The sequence below is a fragment of the Bombyx mandarina genome, chromosome 10 (genome assembly GCF_030267445.1).
Source record: "Bombyx mandarina strain Sakado chromosome 10, ASM3026744v2".
In the NCBI taxonomy this organism is placed as follows: Eukaryota; Metazoa; Arthropoda; class Insecta; order Lepidoptera; family Bombycidae; genus Bombyx; species Bombyx mandarina.
In genome coordinates this window covers 5,112,985-5,133,729 of record NC_143217.1, presented here as the reverse complement: position 1 = coordinate 5,133,729, position 20,745 = coordinate 5,112,985, and the positions used below count along the sequence as shown (strand labels likewise).

At 35.8% G+C, this 20,745-nt stretch overlaps 1 protein-coding gene and 1 long non-coding RNA gene across 7 annotated transcripts; one reads left to right on the top strand and one right to left on the bottom strand.

Annotated features, from left to right (window-relative positions):
• Positions 1–450: 450 nt before the first annotated feature.
• Positions 451–19,025, top strand: LOC149502177 (receptor-type tyrosine-protein phosphatase N2). Of its 6 annotated transcripts, none has more exons than XM_089730285.1 (23): positions 451–602; positions 692–888; positions 7,722–7,811; positions 8,293–8,346; positions 9,215–9,278; positions 9,778–9,912; positions 10,258–10,351; positions 10,610–11,222; positions 11,305–11,448; positions 11,679–11,912; positions 12,469–12,571; positions 12,647–12,736; positions 12,809–12,888; positions 12,973–13,040; positions 13,122–13,340; positions 13,428–13,582; positions 13,721–13,775; positions 13,849–14,070; positions 14,224–14,421; positions 15,341–15,507; positions 15,761–15,814; positions 16,605–16,782; positions 17,694–19,025. In XM_089730285.1, the coding sequence occupies exons 3-23, from the start codon at positions 7,727–7,729 to the stop codon at positions 17,820–17,822; spliced, it is 3,141 nt and encodes a 1,046-aa protein (XP_089586411.1). In that variant the 5' UTR covers positions 451–602; positions 692–888; positions 7,722–7,726; the 3' UTR covers positions 17,823–19,025. The 6 variants fall into 6 exon arrangements, with proteins under 6 accessions (XP_089586411.1, XP_089586413.1, XP_089586412.1 ...); XM_089730286.1 differs by having other exon boundaries at positions 452–602; positions 11,760–11,912; XM_089730287.1 differs by lacking the exon at positions 12,647–12,736.
• Positions 4,649–5,132, bottom strand: LOC149502178 (uncharacterized). The gene is made up of 2 exons (XR_016323649.1): positions 4,923–5,132; positions 4,649–4,724 (listed from the first exon to the last, which is right to left on the bottom strand). It is a non-coding gene; the product is annotated as an uncharacterized LOC149502178 (long non-coding RNA).
• Positions 19,026–20,745: the final 1,720 nt, after the last annotated feature.

The window sequence follows — 20,745 nt, the reverse complement described above, 5'->3', positions numbered from 1 at the left end:
GGCTTTAACCGTTAAACTTGCTAAATTAACTTATTAACATTCAGTAAATGATATGAAATGAACTAAATATTTGTTAATAATAATATACATTGTAAACTATTCCTGAATTTTTATTGTGTTTGCAGCATCGAGTGACATGTCGAAAATTCATGAATGGAATACATTTCCCCTTATTAAACAGTTTGCCTAATTCTTTCTCACCTAATGGAACCCAATCGATATATATGAAACCAAACAAACGATTATTTCACTATAGTAAATAAAAACTATCGTTTGACTGTCGTCGACCGTGAAAATAAGTAATTACTGTGCTTGTAGCCGTAAAAACAACACAGGCCTCGTTTTGTTCCCATCGTTATCGTGACAACTTCATTTATATACATACAGGGACGCAAGCGATAACTCAGAGCGTAGGCAGACTGCCGTCAGAACTAACCGGTATTGTATACACGTACATCAATAGGTACATATCAAAAACATATATACGGAACAACATCGAACTATATAAACGTTAACTATTGATTGTCTTAATCCTGACCGACATACAGTGCTTGTGAAAGTATAGGTGATTATCGTAACGTGTGTTGTCGAAGCCGAGTGCTGTAAGTGTGAAAGCTTCACGGTTACTCCCAATAACACTTTATCTTATGATGATCGGGCTATAATTCAGAATATCTGCGTCGTTATGTAGGCGGTTGAGTGGCAGCGCGTGAATGGAGGGACGCAGGATCGATAGAGCGGACTGCGCAGGCTCGTCGACGGCCCACAGCTGGCAGCTTCGCATCCCACATCAAAACGCTTCAACCCGCGCCAGTGTCTACTGTAAAGAACTATAGTGCTTCCAAACGATACACGGATATGCTCCGGCCCCTTCGACGGCTCTAAACGGTTCGTAATAATGTTATCTAAATTCAGGAACAGTCAATTGTTCGCGGACTCGTACTTTTTCAGTAGTCGCCATAATCGAAATGCGACGTGATACATGTTATTCGATAAACCTCATAAAATTTTATAAGTGTTGTGGAATTTTGTTTATCAAACGCAGTAGATGATTGAGAGAGGGCAGGCGAAACCTAATAAACTATCAAGTAGTTAGTTAATATATGGTATTATTGTAAATCATTCAGAGGCAATTGGTGAATTAATTTATGTAGGCCTTGAAGTAGATTACGATTAATATAATAGATTCGAGTACCTCGTGTCTATTTATAGAGGCAAATGTCCCTCGACGCTTTCATTTGTGAGGGTGACACTCTTATTGCGTGGGTCGCAACTGTAGTACTGCCACCCACTCACTAGATTCATGGACCTTTAAACGTGATAGTTTCCAGTTCGTTCGAAATAAAATATTCGTCTTCAATCCAATTATATTATTAAGATACAATGCCTTTTCACTAATCCACAAAAATCACGCTTGTTCTAAATATTGCAGCCTCTCCCGACTGAGTATTTACTCGCCAACCTGTCCTGGCGAAACTGGAAAGGCCTCGGAGCCACCAGTAATACTTCCTTCATAATAAAAATAATATGATTGCAGCATGAAAAATATTTTCACGAAAAGTAATAATAGTAAGGTATTACGTTTTCCGAAGGCATCGTTATTGATTTTTGCAATACATTCGTAGCTAGATGGATAGCTTCATTTTTCTGCAGAGCTATTTCATGTTATCTCCGGACTTTGAGCTCTCAACCAGCCTAGCTGCCCACGCTCGACCTTTATCCTTATTTACATCTGAAACGTATATATACTTCGATACATTTCATTCCGAATGCTAGCTTTGTATATTTAACCTCTCGATGAAAGCGTGAAACAAAATTAAAATAGAAATATGTTTTCCATTTTTAATGTCTTATTATAGCATGAGGAAAACAAAAGGGCTTAAATCGGCCTTTAACCACAATCATACAGGAATTTACGTATTAAGAGTTGTGAAATTTGTGTTTGTGTTTTATGCTCTAATTATCTATATTAAACATTTCTGTTAGAAAACATTAGGGTAAGCCACACAAAAATGACTATAGGGTTTCAGGTCGCACAAACATGCGATAATCATGTAGTAAAATTCTTCAAAAACAGACAACGAATCCAGATGTTGATAAGGTTCTTTAATAGTGTCGTACTATTTACTACCAGAGATGCTTAAAATAATATTGTAAATAATGATCGGAAACGATGGAAACAGCCCTCAATCGAGAGGATTATTTTTAAGAATCAAGACAGTAACTGTATTGTGATTTTACAGTACGGGTATGTTGTATTCGATACCGGCCCAATTATTTTTGCATGTGAAACAGTCATATGTTGCGATTTGAAAGGAATTATTTATTTCCTTGTTATTGTTTGCTATTGAGAATTCGATCTCTTTTCCTTCCTCATTCGTCAACTGACATTTCTCTTCATCATTGATTTCTTATCATTAATGCTTCGATCAATAATAGTACTAGATTAAGGATCAGGAACAAAAATAAGACGCTCCAGTGGCCACGTTTGCAGACACGAAAACATCTTCATTTCTTAGAAAAGTTTAATAATGTTAACGACTTCAGTTTATTATAAACCTTAATACTTAAACATAAAGTTTAATTACCATTGCAAAATATATGTACTTAGGTCCTTTCGTCAGAAAAATAATATTATGGAATAAATTTAAAATGTCACTTGAACATAAAAAGTCATCAGTACAAAAATATTTATTCTAAAATGATACTTAAAGCCTAATTTATAAGGTTAAAAATATTTGTTTAAAATTTCGTGCTTATTGTATTGTGGAACTAGATGTTGTTCTTGGTATTACATTTCAATGCTCAGAACACAGTAAGTATTGAAAGACATAGAGTTGCAGAATATACATATTTGTTTTAGATTTGTTTTGTATGGTTGCAACTATTTTTGACCGATTCAAAAAGTAGTAGATAATATTTTACATTGCCGCTATTACAACAAATAGGTGATAAAAAATAAAATTGAATAAAGTAAAAAAAATATGAAAGGAAACACGAAACATGTTTTCCACGTATTCTTTATAACTAGTCAGGTCATAAGTATTGTCACACAGTAAAAACTTTTCTTTTAGAATGCTGGCCACAAAAAAGTTTATTGAATTCGAATTTCCAATTGTTCATGAAAATAAAAATGTATACTTTTAGAATTTTACTCATTTTTAAATATGGAGTGGACGCTTAAAGAAGACCGTGTTGCAGTTATTGCGTTGCATCGTTGCGGTTACGCGCCAATTCAAATTTTTAACATACTGAAAAATTTGAATATAACCAAAAGATTCGTTTATCCTACCATCAAACGATACAATGAAGACTCTAGTGTAGATGACAGGTCAAGAAGTGGTCGCCCTCGGTCTGTTAGGACTCCAGCAGTGATAAAAGCTGTGAAGGCGCGAATTCAAAGAAATCCCAAACGTAAGCAGAAACTGTTGGCCCTTCAGATGGGGTTAAGCAGAACCACGGTGAAAAGGGTATTAAATGAAGACTTAGGGCTTCGGTCATATCGAAGAAAAACAGGACATCGTTTGAATGCTCGTCTAATGGACCTGAGACTGAAGAGATGCCGCGCTTTGTTGAAGCGGTACGCGGGAAAAAAATATCGGGAAATTCTTTTTTCGGATGAAAAAATTTTTACCGTAGAAGAGAGCTACAACAAACAAAATGATAAGGTGCACGCACACAGTAGTGAAGAAGCGAGCAATCGTATTCCGCGTGTCCAACGAGGTCATTTTCCATCCTCGCTCATGGTATGGTTGGGAGTTTCTTATTGGGGCTTAACAGAGGTACATTTTTGTGAGAAAGGTGTAAAAACGAATGTAGTTGTGTATCAAAATACAGTCCTGACGAACCTTGTGGAACCTGTTTCTCATACCATGTTCAATAACAGGCACCGGGTATTCCAACAAGATTCGGCGCCAGCTCATAGAGCGAAGAGCACACAAGACTGGCTGGCGGCGCGTGAAATCGACTTCATCCGGCACGAAGACTGGCCCTCCTCCAGTCCAGATTTGAATCCGTTAGATTACAAGATATGGCAACACTTGGAGGAAAAGGCGTGTTCAAAGCCTCATCCCAATTTGGAGTCACTTAAGACATCCTTGATTAAGGCAGCCGCCGATATTGACATGGACCTCGTTCGTGCTGCGATAGACGACTGGCCGCGCAGATTGAAGGCCTGTATTCAAAATCACGGAGGTCATTTTGAATAAACTTTAGTATCATAAGAATCTATGTTTTGTTAAGTTCATTTTGGTATATGAATGGTTACATAATGAATAAACTTGTTTCAATTATTTTACATTAAACATGTGACAGAATTTATGACCTGACTAGGTACAGAAGTAATTAAAACAATAATGTAGGTTTAATTACCTTTAAACAGATTCAGTTTGTTATAGAGCTGTCTTTTAGAAGTCATTTTTATATGCGCGGTTTCTTTTTTACAAATATAATGTAATCTTATATCAATGAATTTTTCTATAATCAGTTTAATTTAGGCTTATTTTATGGCTGTGTTCGTTTCCCCCAGAAAACAAATCCTTTTCAGCATATACGCTTAAAATATTTACACATACATATAAAGTTTTTTTAATACTTTTTTGCATTGATTTGCCACCACCATTGAACAATTCTAGAATTTTTATAAGGGTTCTATATTTCTTCTCCTCTTTCTTTCGCGACAATATATATCCATTGTGCACAGCGACAAGGGGCTACTAGGAAATCTACAAACAAAAATAACATTATAAAATAACAAAACTACTCTATGCATTCCCTGTTCAAGAATTGGTGATGTTTGTTACAATAGTTGGTGCCTTGTTGCAAACATTGGCCAAACAATTACAATATTCGTAAATTGTGTTTTATTTACAATATAATTGTGTTTATTATTTTATGAAAAACACTTAATAATATAAATTTACCAAAAAAAGATATTCCTTCCAAAACCTTGGTGTTACGGTGGTTTTTTACTCAGTTTTTGAACGCGCATTGCAGCGTTTTGACGTCTTAGTGTTGGCTATGATTGGACCATACTAATTTGAAATAAGACCACAAATTTATTTGTGGTCTTATTTTTCGGGCCGTTTTTGAAGCGCTAATCGCGAATCTAGTAGTATTATTGATCGAAGCATTAATGCCTATATCTGCCGTGAAGCAGTAATGCGTTTCGGTTTGAAGGGTGAGGCAGCCGTGGTAACTATACGTGAGACCTTAGAACCTTTATCTCAAGGTGGGTGGCGCATTTACGTTGTGGATGTCAATGGGCTCCAGTAACCACTTAACACCAGGTGGGCTGTGAGCTCGTCCACCCATCTAAGGAATAAAAAAAGTGTTATTTTCAATTTGATGTTTTTTTTAAAATCAGATAGTACATAGATATTAGGTATTCTCTTTAATCCATCGATAGACGATGCAGACTTGACATATAGGGTGTGGGGGAATGCAGCGGACAGGACGTGTGACGTTGCAATGCTGAGTAGGATATCAATAGATGTTTTCTTTCGTCTGAATATTACTCTAGAATTTAAATTTTTTTTAGGCTACGCAAATGCGTAGATCGATAGATTGTAATGAGGACGCCGTCACTGCCACCCACTTTGGGATATTAGGTCGAATTGAAACTATTAAAAGTGCTTGTCGAAATTTTAATTACATTGGAATGATGGGTGGGCGGATCAAACAAGACAGTTTCAGAAAATGTAATTAGCATTCTGTTTTATTGACATTAAATATTGTATCCCTAACTAAAAGCAAAAATATTAGTTATCAAAACCATTAAAAAATCTTCTTCTTAGTCGTTCCTTCATTACTGAGAATTGCGACCACATGTATGTAAGTCTTTCCATGAAGACCGGTCCGCTACGAGGTGGACCGCTTGTTGGGTGCTGCTTAAAATATTAAGTGTATCATCTAAAACTAAGGAATTTCACTTAAAAAAAAACTTTCCAAAAGGTTTGCAGGTGCTTTTGCATTTCAAACAATTTGTGACGGTAAAAAATCCGTCCTTGGCGGGATTTTCGTCGGTTGTTTTATTTACTTTGCTAATGGAATGAGTAACCGTTTATTTCGTTTACTTGGTAGACTTATATTTATAAAATAGTAGGTATAATACATAAAAGTCATAAAACAAGTTAAACATACACACACATCGACAAAAGTGCAATGCTGCATCATGGGTTGAAAAAGACAAACTTTACGTACGCCTAAGAATAGTCATGTTTCTATCTCTCGTGTTCTTTATACGGTGACGTGAACTATTGAGAAAGCCGACTAGGGTGCAATTGACGGCCTCGAGATCGGATGCTGAATAAATGTGTGGCACATTGCTTGAACCAGCTATTAGGTCATATCAGAATTCTTATCTTGACTCTACTTATCGTGGGCTGAGTTTTCAGACGAAACTTGACTATATTCTACAGGAATTACACAAGTAGTGATATTGCTAGAAATGACAACAACTCGAGAAGTTCGTAGTCAGAGAAAACTCTTCGGAAGATCGGAAAAAGAAACTAATTGAACTGACCAAGTATGCACCACAATCGGGCGGCCATAGCATACTATGCAGGAAGATATTCCGATAGCGCAACCATTGCCAAGAAGATACCGTTACAAACAGAAACCACAACCCTAAGCTGTAAGGAATACAACACAACGTATAAATAAAGTATTCATAAATGAAATGTCTTAAATAAACCAGCATTCAATTTCACTATACAAACAAAACCGAGTCGTCTGTTTGATTAGTTTGGTTGCTTAGCCGCCATGCAAATAGAATCGACCGACGGCTACCCTCTTTACGTTCTAGAGCTATATACATACTTTACACACAAGCAATAAGCCTGACTAGCTCACTGACGCTACGCGTCACACTGTATACCGGAAATAACGATATTGGAAGTATGTAACTCAGGAGAATACTTATTTCAACAAAGGTGTAGTGCTGAAATGTATTTCATAGTGTGCATACGTAGAATTGAACGATTTCTGCGTCTGAATTACTTGTCCGTTGATATTTAATTGTCTTTGATTATTTGGCGTGCTAGTTATATGTTTCTGATAGGATTATACATACTTCTAAAACTGCCAATGCTCGAATGTAATATAATGTAATGTAATGCATGTTTGTTTTTATATCATTGTTTTAATGAAACTTATCACAAAGCAAATTAAATATTTTTATTACTTCCGAAAAAAGGAATACTCATTTTTTGCCGGCTACTAGCAAATCCAATTTTTTTATTATTAATACAAGTTAATTATTACGGCAATATAAACCAGTTGAAAACATTTAATAACGTAAAATAAAAAATAAACTTACTTGTTATGGTTAAAATAGTTCAACGTCCACAAATCACTTACATATTATCTATTAATAAAGTAAAGTATTTACTTAGTCTAATTAGGTTTAATCTAGCTTTAATAGTATTTTTTGTATTTCTATTAATAACAGGCGCCCGGGGGTCGTTGTTAATTCCAAAGTTTCCTAACAAGTAACGGGATTATCTACCCACACAATTTACGAAGTCTTGTCGTCAATTGTTTAGTAAAATGCGGGCTGTTCGGGTCTTGCATTTTGAATGAGCTACGTATTTTTTTTTATTATTATTTTATTATTTTGTTCCTTGGCATAATAATTCATTTCATAAATTTCTTGTAAGCTCTTGTATTTATTGATATTAATTTGTATGCCTGATTTAATCTAGTTTATTTTGTGTTGACAGATGTAATGTACGGCCTGTCTTTGCGGCAGGCTCTGTGGGCGCTGGCGTTGATAAACGCGCTGGCGCCCTCGCACGCCGATGGTAACATAGGTAATAAAACAAATATATAGGTAAAAACAAAAAGAATTTATTTTCGAGTTCACAAAGAGCGTTAACGTATGAATAGTTGTTTAAAATTTCTCGATTCCGTTAGTTTCCTAAAGCATTTTTACAATGAGCATGCACTTGTAGACTTTTTTTTTCTATGGTAATTGTAATTTTTTTAACACTTCGTTATGCTACATCTTCGCACGTGGAATTATTGTGTGACGTCTGTGCATTCACTTTAATGAAGTCTGAGGGCGTGCCAAGCGCTATACGATAGTAATTGTAATGCGATCGGTTAGGTCAGATGATATTTTGACTACGACTTAAAGATTAAATACCGGACCGGACTATAAATAAAAAAACGGACTTCTTCACTACGTAAATTACGAAGCAGCAAATTTCTGAAAATGAACTTTGCTGTTCAGTCTTCAGTAATTCAATTACCTTAAATTCATAATACTGATGTATAACGTTTTTATTTCAGGTTGCTTGTTCAGCGCACCACTGTGTGTAGAGGGCGTAGAGTGGTGCTACGATGGTACGCTATTGTTTATATAAACGTAGCAGATTATAAGATAACGCATGTAGAAAAATTCATATCTATTTTAAGGGAACCAAACTCAAAAAAAAAACGTTCACATTAACTTGATGATTACTGTCACGATAATTTTAAATAACGCGATCAAAAAATAAAACTCCTTGATAGCGCAACACGTAATGTATTAGAAAATTCTGCAGCCTTCGCTTTCGAGTTCACGAACTTCGCAGGAGAACGCACGTTCGTCGTACCCTATAATTATTGAATTTCAAAACTATTTGACATTTTACAACATTAGTATTTTCTGGCAGTGATCCCTTTTTGTAAATTATGTTAACATGGTCACCGTTAACCCTTGACCGCGGGAACCCCCCTACTCTGACCGGGTTTTGACCCCGGACGGAGATCGGACGTCAGGTGTAAGAGTGCAGGGGAGTCGCTTAGTGGGTAGGGCCCTAAAATTCCTCGGGCCCCGCGGAATGCTCCCAACACCTTGCAGATCGTCAAGTCCCACATACCCTGCGCGCCCCCTAAGCGCGGAGACTTTGCAGGAGGTTCGGCCCCCAATTCGAAAAAAAAAAAGTTCAGCCGCCGCGCTTTCAATTCATTTGAAAGTCTCATTTAGTTGCGCTCAGGAAATGTTATAAATAGAGTTAATTCCAGTGCCTGATGTTACGTAGCATAGACGCATAGTGAACGCAGAGGTTCGAGGTGACAGGAATGAACTCTACTTTACTGGTTTGTGGTGCAATAGGCAAATGAAATATGGATGACGGGTTGAGCTCAAACTTAACCTCAAATCACTCACAGCGTCATTCTATTTTCTCTGGTTATGTATTTTAATTGTGTTTTATTTAATTTCGATTAGATTTCGCCTTTGGGAAATGCATTCCGGTTTACGAGGAAGAGTCAGAAGAAGGCGCACTCTACCGGTAATTGACTTAGCTTGTAGCTCAGAAACATCATCATTTCTTTATTCGTAGTAAAAATGTAATTTGTTATATTTTTATTTTAATATGCTTCGCTAATCTACTCCGCAATGGACGGACCGATTACTGACAAATAGCTTGTTGTGGATACAGTTTCCTTTTGACAATTGAGGCACAAGACTTAACTGTACTTATCTTGTTTATAACTTTCACCCTCTAAATATATATGGGCCATTTGCGCCATTAAAATTATGATGATAACTTGAAATATCACCGCTTAGTATTTTCTTGGATTTTAGCAAGTTGCAGACATAACTAAAACTACTTGTACAGTTTAAGACAGTCCGTAATTACTAAAACTGGAATGTATTCGTAACGTCGAAAATAATATAACCAAAATTAATAAGCCCGAGATTTAATCGTGGTTTAAGATACGATAGATACGATTAAACTGTGATTTTTAATATTAAATCAGCGGCTATTTATCATAATTATGATATAGTTACGACATGGGTCCGGAGCAACTGCAATGGTTCGAAGGAGAGTTGCAACGTCTTGCAGCACGCGGCTACCGTTGGGAGCACGCCTACACCCAGTGCGTTCTGCAAGCCATGCTCCTCACATTACAACAGAACATGTTAGTACGCTGGCTGGGATTTATTTTCGCATAAAATTGATAATCGAATCTATCTCTATTTGAATCAGTTTGAATCAATAGAAGTACTACAAAAAGGTAAAGACGCGCCATAATTGAATTTAGAACTTTGAAAATTATAAAATCGAATTCGCGACAACTTATGTTTTTAAACATAAACTATTATTTAACTCAATTAAGTTAGTTCCCAATTAACTCAGTTCAACTCAACTCAACAACCCAATTAGCTCAGTTAATTTGGTAGAAATTCTATTTTGCAATGGTCCTACTAAAAGATGCTAAATATCAAGAATTGTAATAATTAAACGCAAAATGAATTTTTCACAGACATCTGAGCAACGTAAACACGAAGATATGTGAACATTTCGCTGATCCAACATTGACTTCTGACACTTCTGAAAGTGAAATTGTTAATCCAGAAGTAGGTATTTTTTACCGCGTTCGTTTTAAATAGTGTAATGGCTGCTAACTATTAGCTCTCGCAACCTTCAGACCGGAACGCATCTTTTTTCGCGGCTGATATCTGTACCTACCTAAAAATGGCATATTGACTCTTCATTATTAAACTGGTATGTATACCAATTTGTCAAAGACAAGCCTTTCACATCTTCATTGAAATTTTTAATGCAAATGCATTACTTTAGATCCTTCCATTCGCAATAATCAATGGTCATTTTAGATGGAACCAGAAGAGACAGCCTTTATTCGTTATACACCGAACGCTGCCGTCGGGGTTGACTCTGACTTTGCTAATGAAATTTACAACCCACCGATCGTGCCAGAAGATAACCCCAACATAGGTGATATCGAAACGGAAACTCCGAGTGATAAGCTACGAGACTTGATGCTAATGACGGACAATGAAGAGTCTCCTGTTATTTTACCATTTAACGGCTTCAGAGAGCGCCTTCAAGCTGAAGGAAAGGGTCGAACCAAAACAAACGTACATCTAAACTTAATCGACAAAGAAAAGAAATCTGTGAATGAAATGATGGCTCAAAACGATCCCAATATCGGATACACAGACGAGGAGCGTTTAGGTGCGCATTTCCGTAAGTTTAAAATGACACCTAAGGCACTAGAATATTTCACTAAGGACGGCTTATCAGCTCTCGACGAAGAAGTGCGTTCAAACGCATACAAGAATTACATACAAAGTTTTGAATCGAAAAATTTTCCATTTCAATATGAAGATCCGTCCGACATTCCGGAATCTCGGATTTATGACGAAGATTTAGACGAATTGCCTATTGATCCAGACAGCGGGGAGCTAGATGCCTACCGTACTAAAGGTACGCAAGATTATTTCATGAATAGCAATAATTTTTATCATTTTTAGGTGAATTAAAAAGCATTCCATTGTTGGTTTCCTAGGTAAGCCTCCAGGGTTTGAAGGGAAGCATGGCAAAAATATGGATCGTAACCTAGTGAATTATATGCGAGATATGATAAAATCTAAACCAAAAGAAGATGCCATCTACGCAGAAGGTGGCCCTTTGAATCCTGAAGAATTACAAGGTGGGCTTAATGCGGGAATCGTAAATTAAGTGTTTTTGTCCATTCTCATAAATTTCATTTAAAGACAGCAAATTGTGTTGCTTTATCATATAATTTGCATACGTTAGGTACTCTGGTAAGATACCCTACTGTTAATAGACCCAAACTTAAAGGACATGTTCTAGTTTCCCTTGGATTTTTTGGTTAAAGATGTTCTCAATTTTATTTGGCTGTTTTATTTTCACATATAGGCCCTTTAAATTCAAGGATAACGAGCCAGAAACATTACTTACACCGGAAAGATGGTGTTACAGATACGGACGATTTTTCAGGTGAAAATTACAAATTTTATTCCGACGACTTGCAAGATTTGCTTAATAACGAATGGGGCTTTAAGCGTAGGGAAAGAGATGATGTTAAAAAGCCCGGGCCGCGCTTGAATGCGAAAGCGTTAAAGATTTTATACCACAATAATTCGGTGGCAGGTTAGTGTCGCGGCGGCCTGAGATAGCTGTTTTTAGATTGTCGATGTCCCCTCAATTATGAAAGGCTCAGTGTTTTATATCGAGGTTTTTAAAACACTTCTTATTGGAGGTCTAACGCACTTCTAATTCACCGCACCAAATGTTTCCCTTACTCCGCACATTCTGTTTTGTGTTACACAATTCGCATGAGGTTATCACCGGTCCTCTATAATATATTTTGCCTAAGTTTCGTTATGTCAATATTTTTTGTGATATAATTTTTTCACATGCATATGTCACCAGTGTCTACATCTTAATAATTTTTATTTTTATCAGGATTATATCTTCTTCAATTATTCTCTATATTTAAAATTAAATATGTTTTGAATTCATTAACAACACACAACATTTTAAATTGCTTGATCAGCACATCCAATGGTTTCCAAATGTGTTTCAAATGATATATCAAAATGATTGAAAGATTAATTTTGCATGCTACGTATCGTCTTGGTGTTGTGGCATTGACTTATAATAACATTTCAATATCACCACATTATATATCAATTTCATTTTACAGCTGAAGATCCAGCTCATACATTGAAAAACAGCAAACATACCGAACATAACCATAATGATTTTGATTATGATCCGGCGTACGCCTACGTTTTACTTAAAAATGGGTAAGAAATAACGTTACTACTTTGTTTTTTAATTATTTGACTAAAACAATGGTACATGAGCTTATTTTTAAACAGATTACTCACCAATTGGGCTAAAGGAATTTCATTTATATCGAAGATTGAGGAAATGTTGGGTCTGGATAAAAACTCATTCTCGAACCCGCGGTAAAATTATTATTGCACCTATATGTAGTTCGTGATTACAATTTATGTCACTAACTTCAAGTACATTTCCAGAGTTGACCTACGGGAAGTGACATTCAAAGTGGAAAAAAATAATAAAGGCTACGATGCTGTTGACGTTGCCAGGCGAGTTGGTAAGGATCTGAAAGGGCCTGAGGAAACAAAATCAAACAAAAAAAAATATATTATACAGCTGTACATTTCTAAATATTTTTCAGATGACATCAAAGATGATCTATTAAGAGAAACTGGAGCCCAGATAATTTCTACTGGAGTTGGTGACAGAGTAAATATTTTATGATCGATAATATCATCCAATAATAGTAGCATAATTCTTTTATTAATTAATAATCAAATTATGTTCCAGAGCAAGCGTCCTATAATGCGTCATGTAGCTTCTCCGGATACTTTAATTTTCGGCTTAGAGCTACCCGTTTTCCTGGCGTTAGTTGGAAGCTTTTCTGTTTTGGTCGTAGGCGCAATTATTTTCGCTATTCTGTTGAAAAAAGACATGTCCGGAAAGAAAAAATCACAAGGCCTTTCATCTGCAGCGGAAATTGATGCAGAGGCCACAAGAGATTACCAGGTTGCATATTTTGTAACAATAATAATATTGCGATGCCTACCGCAATCTAATGATGATAATTGATTGATGATAATTTTATTTTATTAGGAGTTATGTAGAGCACGTATGTCTGGGAAGTGGTCTGGACAACAGACAGCAGCTAATGCGTCATCTAACCCCGCGGAGCCTGCCCAGCGCATCACGTCTTTGTCACGAGAACCCGATGGAAACTCGCCTTCTACACGATCCAGCACCTCTTCATGGTAGGTATTTTCAATAATTTCACCAAACTTTAATCCGACCGCTTTTTAATTATTTATGATCATTTCTCAAATATTATATTTAGATAACTTTAGCTCTACCGGATTAACACATTGCGATCATTTCGTGCTCCTTTTCAGGAGCGAAGAACCAGCTCTAACCAATATGGACATTTCAACTGGTCACATGGTCTTGGTAAGTAAAGCCTCAAGCTATTTGCTGAAGCAATGCTTCTAAAATGTGTTGAAATTGAAAATGAGGTTTTCAGGCATACATGGAAGATCACCTTCGCAACAAGGATCGCTTGGAGCAGGAGTGGCGTGCTCTGTGCGCATACGAGGCCGAACCTTGCGCTACAACTTCAGCCCTTAAGCCGGAGAATAGTGCGAAAAACAGATATGCTGATGTGCTTCCTTACGACCATTCCCGGGTTATTCTGAACACCTTATCCAATCATGTCGGATCGGATTACATCAATGCTTCGACAATTGTGAGTTCATCAACAATGCTTGATTTTATTTCAGTTATTATTCGATAAAGCTGACCTTTACCATAGATAGCCGAATATCGTAAATGACAGCAAAATATTTTGTGCCTTCATATTGCTAATAAGATCCGGAACTCATTATAACAATACATTTAGACTGACCACGACCCACGCAATCCTGCATACATCGCATCGGCTGGACCACTCCCCCACACGGCACCTGATTTCTGGCAGATGGTCTGGGAGCAAGGCTCAGTTGTCATGGTGATGTTGACTCGACTTACGGAAAACGGACAACAACTGTGCCACCGCTATTGGCCCGAGGAAGGATCTGAACTTTACCACATTTATGAGGTCAGATATTTTTATCATCATCAGCTTAAACCTTACAGCCCAGGGCGGGTCTTAGTCTTGCCCAGTAGGTCTCTCCAGGCTCCTCTATTCATGGCATTCTCCTTCCAGTTTTGACACAAATTCCTTTAAGGTCCTGTCCTACGCCGTCTAACATTCTGAATTTGGACCTGCAGATATATTTATAGCATACTAAATACATATACATATATAGTAGTAATTAGTATATTCCTCGGTTTCCGACGTAAACGTAATTAAAGCTAAGCTTACGCTGTAATCACGTGTGTTATTATTTCTGACGTCTCTGGTACGTTACAGTTTTCGTGGTCACTGACGACTCAGGTGTTAATCGTCGACATTTGAATATTGTACAATCTACCATCTAGTTCAGTAAAAAAAAATATTTAGACTTTTACCTTTTATTTCATACAGAACAAACTAACAGTATTAACTTGAGCTCGGGCAGTTTGCTTGACTTGGATTTTCATCTTCACGATAAAAGAAACAGGTCTTAGATAAGCGCCAACAAACTTCACAGTCAGGATGTTTAATTTTTTCAATGGCTTCACGCACCGTACTTGGCATTAATTTATATTCTTTAACGAATTTTCATTTTGTTTATATTTATAGTTTCTTATGCTTATTCGTGTATTAAGATAAACCAACAAATTTTTAGATGCGTGTAAAAACGAGCTGGGTGATCTATGAGCCCTTGGATCGGAAATAATTACGTCCGCCGAAGAATGTCATTGCCCTTGCGTGATTTGTAATATAAAGTCAAATTCTCAATATCTTTAGAACGTAGGATATTTTACCCTTCAAACCGTAACGCATGAGAGATACAGAATGCGGCTTCACATGCCTCGACGCAGTTCTTACTTTTGGTGAAATAAATTCATCTGCGGTTTTTTTTTTGTATTAGGTACACCTTGTCAGCGAGCATATTTGGTGTGATGACTACCTGGTTCGAAGCTTCTACCTGAAGAACCAACGCACCGGCGAGACCCGCACCGTCACCCAGTTCCATTTCCTCTCGTGGCCTGAGAACGGAGTACCAGCGTCGACCAAAGCTCTGTTGGAATTCAGGAGGTAATCAACTCAGAGGCAAAATATAATTTCTTTATTTTCCTTTCTCTCCACATTTCATTCCCTTCTATGTTTTTGTGCGCCGAAAATTATTTACTTATTTCAATAAAGGTATATTAAGCTTTAATAAATCAAATGGTCCAAAATGAATGTTCTTTCTGATAGCATTAACGAATCCGCATGTTTTACTTTTATTTTAATGAGTCAATTATAAATTAATGATTAATGTTCATAATTAATCATACGTTCTTTGCAGAAAGGTGAATAAGTCTTACAGAGGAAGATCTTGTCCAATCGTAGTGCACTGCAGGTTGGTACTATGTATTTCCTTAAAAGTATCTTGCAGGATTAATTCTTTCTGATTAAGACGTTTGTATATTTTGAATCATTCCAACTGATTAGATTGTACATGATATGTTAAATATTTGTCGTCTGAAGATAAATTTTCCTAACTTTATCTCTGTTGATGGTCTATATTGATAGTTTTTTTGTAGTTCCGGCTAACCTCGGTCACGTACGTATGTATATGTAAAATCATGCAGATATATTATTATGGTAATAAAATTAGCTAGTTGTGATGTGTAATACACTTTAATGTTTGTTAATTATTTTCCGTCATGTTCTGTCTTTGACTCTGTTTGTGTGAATGTCTGACTTGGCATGTTTTCGTATCGTGTAGATGCGATAGAAATGGATAGTAAAACAATGGTATTGATACGGAATTATTAATATTAGTAAATAATTGATAGGCCGAAGACAGAAATGAAACAGGAAAAGAAGATAGCTGGTGGTAGGACATCTTGTGAGTCCGCACGGGTAGGTACCACCACCCTGCTTATTTCTGCCATGAAGCAGTAATGCGTTTCGGTTTGAAGGGTGGGGTAGCCGTTGTAACTATACTTGAGACCTTAGAACTTATATCTCAAGATGGGTGGTATATTTACGTTGTAGATGTCTATGGGCTCCAGTAACCACTTATAACCAGGTGAGCTCGTGCTTTCGACCACCTAAGCAATGAAAAAAAAAAGTGGTCTGTGATCTCTTCTGTGCATCTAAAACAAAAAGATCCAACTTTCAATAAATAACCTTAATTGTAACAGTGATGGCGCCGGTCGATCTGGAACGTATTGCCTGATAGACATGGTATTGAACCGGATGGCTAAAGGCGCTAAGGAGATCGACATCGCAGCCACTCTCGAGCATATCCGAGACCAGCGCACCCGCACTGTCGCTACTAAGCAGCAATTTGAGTTTGTGCTGATGGCGGTCGCTGAAGAGGTGAGTCATGATCCAAACTTTAAATTACCTCAAATTGTCGATGCTATATCTTGTCTTCTCGCATTAAAACTGTATAATTCCAAAACTTACTAAGTTTACATGGGAGAGTGTTTTAAAGGTTTAACATGTGATATTTTTATTATTAATCATCTTTGCGACATTTATTTTTTATTTTTTATCAGTTACATTATCTGTCTTTTAAGGTAAGATAATATTATGTATTAATTTTGTTAATAGTAGTCAAAATATAGGTAAATTAAAAAAAACCAAAACCTAAACTACGCTCTTTTGCCAGTATTTATGAGAAAAACACTGGCGATACCAAATGATTCCGCATTTAACCCTATTTCGAATATTTTTGGAAATTTTACACTTTTAATGCGAAAAGACAATATATATCGACGAATAAATTTGGTGTCGGTATATCATTTCCAAAAGGCTGTAAGCCACTAAGTCAGTATTGATGGAAACTTCAGTATTAGTTGTACAAAAAATTAGTTAACTAGGATAGACTACTGGGCTTACTAGATAAAAGAAAATAATAATAATTTGATAGACAATAATGAAATAATCTAAACGTTAATCGGGTCTTCATATTTTGTGAAACCGTAATGTCAAAGTATCAAGAATTCAAAAAAACGCGACTACTTTTTGATCTTTTAATCATAAAAAGTATTAAAATTATTATACTGTTGATGCTACTAAAGAAACCGTTAGCAATTTTATAAATTTCAGTTTAGACTTAGGCTACGTACTAGACTAAATAATTTAGCAAGAAATATAAAACATAGTGAATAATTTTGAAATATCCTAAGCATTAAGCACTCTACGAAGCTTCGTTATTATCGCAATATTTACAAAAAAAACATTAAAATACCTGATAATTTTCAAACGTTTTATTCTGACAAAAGGTACACGCTATTTTGAAAGCTTTACCTGCTCACCTGCAACAGCTGCAAGAGAAGAAAGACAAGGAGAAAGAAAAAGAGAAGGAGAAGGAGAAAGAAAAAGATGGAACGGAAAAGAAACCCACTAACTAAATGCAACGCCCACGCGATCACACGATAATGTCTAAATTTTACTTTTAATAATATTTATGATGTGTAATGGATTAGGATTATTGATGTTGCATAGCCTCTGTGTTGATAATTTATTTTAAAGCACTATTAATATATTGAAATATATAATTTAAATAGGTTAAAAAGGATCTATCTGATAAAAAAGAATTTAAGAAAGTTTTAATAAAAATTCTCAAGTGGTTTTCCATTCGCAATGGCAGCAGCCTTCAACTCAAGCATTTATTTTTGTAAAAGTGCTCTTTTAAGAGTTATATTTTCTATAAAACTGTTTATTAATTCTATAAAACCTATTAACATTAAATATATATTATCTATGAATGTATTTATACGCTTGTATGTTTTCGTTGAAAATTTATGTTTATTATTTTAGAAGTATTTTAGTAGTTGTTTGCATTTATAATTTATTCGTGCAATATGGATTATGGAAGAGAAAACCGCATAAAATTTTATCATATAAGTACATAATCTCTATGAATCTTCGAATACCTACCTCCCTATCGATAAATATTCATATACTGAATTTTACCAATGTTTCAAAATATCGATTCAAAAATAATTTATTTACAGGAAGATATTTAAAATCCGCAAAGTTTTAATAACAAAAAAGTATTTATTGGTCTTAGATCTAACTAGTCAAAATGATTCTAGTCATTAATAAAATACCAAACCAAACATTAACTTATCATATTTTGTTAATAAACAAAACCATATTTAATGTCGTTCTGAAAGTCTGTGAGTACTAAGTACCTAATAATACAGTTAAGGGACGATACTGCATGACTTCAAATATTTAAAAATATACTGCAACAATCAAATATATCTTAAATAATCCTAATAATCTTATACCGGTTATAAAGTAATCGCTCTCGAAGCCGTGATGGTAATTTTCTCTAGGCGTTTACTAGATAAAAGAAAATAATAATTATTTGATAAATAATAATGAAATAATGTAATCTTTAATTGGGTCTTCATATTTTGTAAACCGTAATGTCAAAGCATTATGAATTCGAAAAAACGCGACCGCTTTCTGATCTTTTGATCATAAAAAAGTATTAGAATTATTATACTGTTGATGCTACTAAAAATACCATTAGCAATTTTATAAATTTCAGCTTCTGGAGCGATTACCGTGGCCACATACTGTAGATACTTTGAACTTAAAAATTTTGCTTTAAAACTTTCCGTAAAAACCTTTGATAGTTGTTACTGAATGAAATATTATGTCTCAAAGCGTATAATGATATATTTATGTAACTAGAACTAAGGGAACCTTCACAATCATATCCTGATCAAACTGAATACCTGATAACGATAAAATCTTAAATTATAACTCGAAGTTAATATTTACTGACTGTAGCTAACTGTAGCAGAGTACTCAAACAATTGTTATTATGAATGAAATTTATATAAAAATAATATTTATTGCGTATTATTGAGAAAAAAAATGTAAAAAAAAATAATCACGAAATTGTCAATGTAGTTTTTAGATTTTAAGAGAAAAATATATTTAACCGTATTTCTGTATGAAATTATATGTAGTTTTTATGTGGATGAATTGAATTATGGATTTTGATTAAATTGTTTTAGGGAAAACAGTATCCTGATTTCCTAGAAACAATCCTTTCCTAACATCCTAAACTACGGTTAGAGAATTTGAAGTCGTCGTGGCCTGACGGATAAGACGTCCGGTGCTTTCGTGTTGAGTGGATGCACCGCTGTTCGAATCTCAGGCGGGCACCAATTTTTCTAATGAAATACGTACTTAACAATTGTTCACGATTGACTTCCACGGTGAAGGAATAACATCGTGTAATAAAAATAAAACCCGCAAAATTATAATTTGCGTAATTACTGGGATAGGACTTCTTGTGAGTCCGTGCGGATGGGTACCACCACCCTGCCTATTTCTGCCGTAAAGCAGTAGTGCGTTTCGGTTTGAAGGCTAGGGCAGCCGTTGTAACTATACTCGAGACTTAGAACTTATATCTCAAGGTGGGTGGCGCATTTACGTTGTGGATGTCTATGGGCTCCAGTAACCACTTAGCACCAGGTGGGCTGTGAGCTCGTCCACCTATCTACGCAATAAAAAATAAAAACTTTGTCTATGAATTTACCTGTTTTTAAACAGATGTCTCTGTCACCTATTTTGCAGCGAAATTACCTACATTTAAATAGATAGCTCAGTGTGTTTAGTGCGAGATTTTTTACGTTCTCGATAGCGTAAAAGTTAACTCAAATTTGTATGCAATTGGAATAGCGTCCGTAACGGCAAACGCAGGCAAACATTCCAACTCCATACAAATTTAAGTTAACTTTTACGCTATCAAGAACGTTAAAATACTCGCACTAAACACAATGTTCCAGTCTATGCAGTGAAAAACAAACAAAAAATGTAAGACTCACATTATTAAGTGCTTTTTCTACTGGTTGGTGAATCTACAGTGTCATCAGATCGTCCTTATATATGTGTTCTTTATTTTTATTTTATGGCCGTTGTGCACAGACGAGCGCATGGCTCACTCGACGGTAAGTAGTCACTGTTACTCGTGGACATCAACAGTGCCATGGACACAGACACGGACTAACTCACCTAAGCCTCTACTCGGAACTTGTTTGAAAAAAGCGTCATAGCGCTCGGGAAACCAATTTTTCATGGTTCATATAAGTTGTATAGTCTGTGTAATCATCAGAATATCATAAGTTATTTTCCTTTTTTTTTGTTCCTACCTAAGCTGATGGTCTTGAGAGACCACTTCAGCATAACCTTATCAAGTAGGTGAGCTCCTGACCTAACGACCTGACGACGTTGCTAACACGAACCCTAGCAAGAGCAGTGCTCCACAGAATCTACCACCGGAACAGAAACGCGACCCACTGAAAAGAA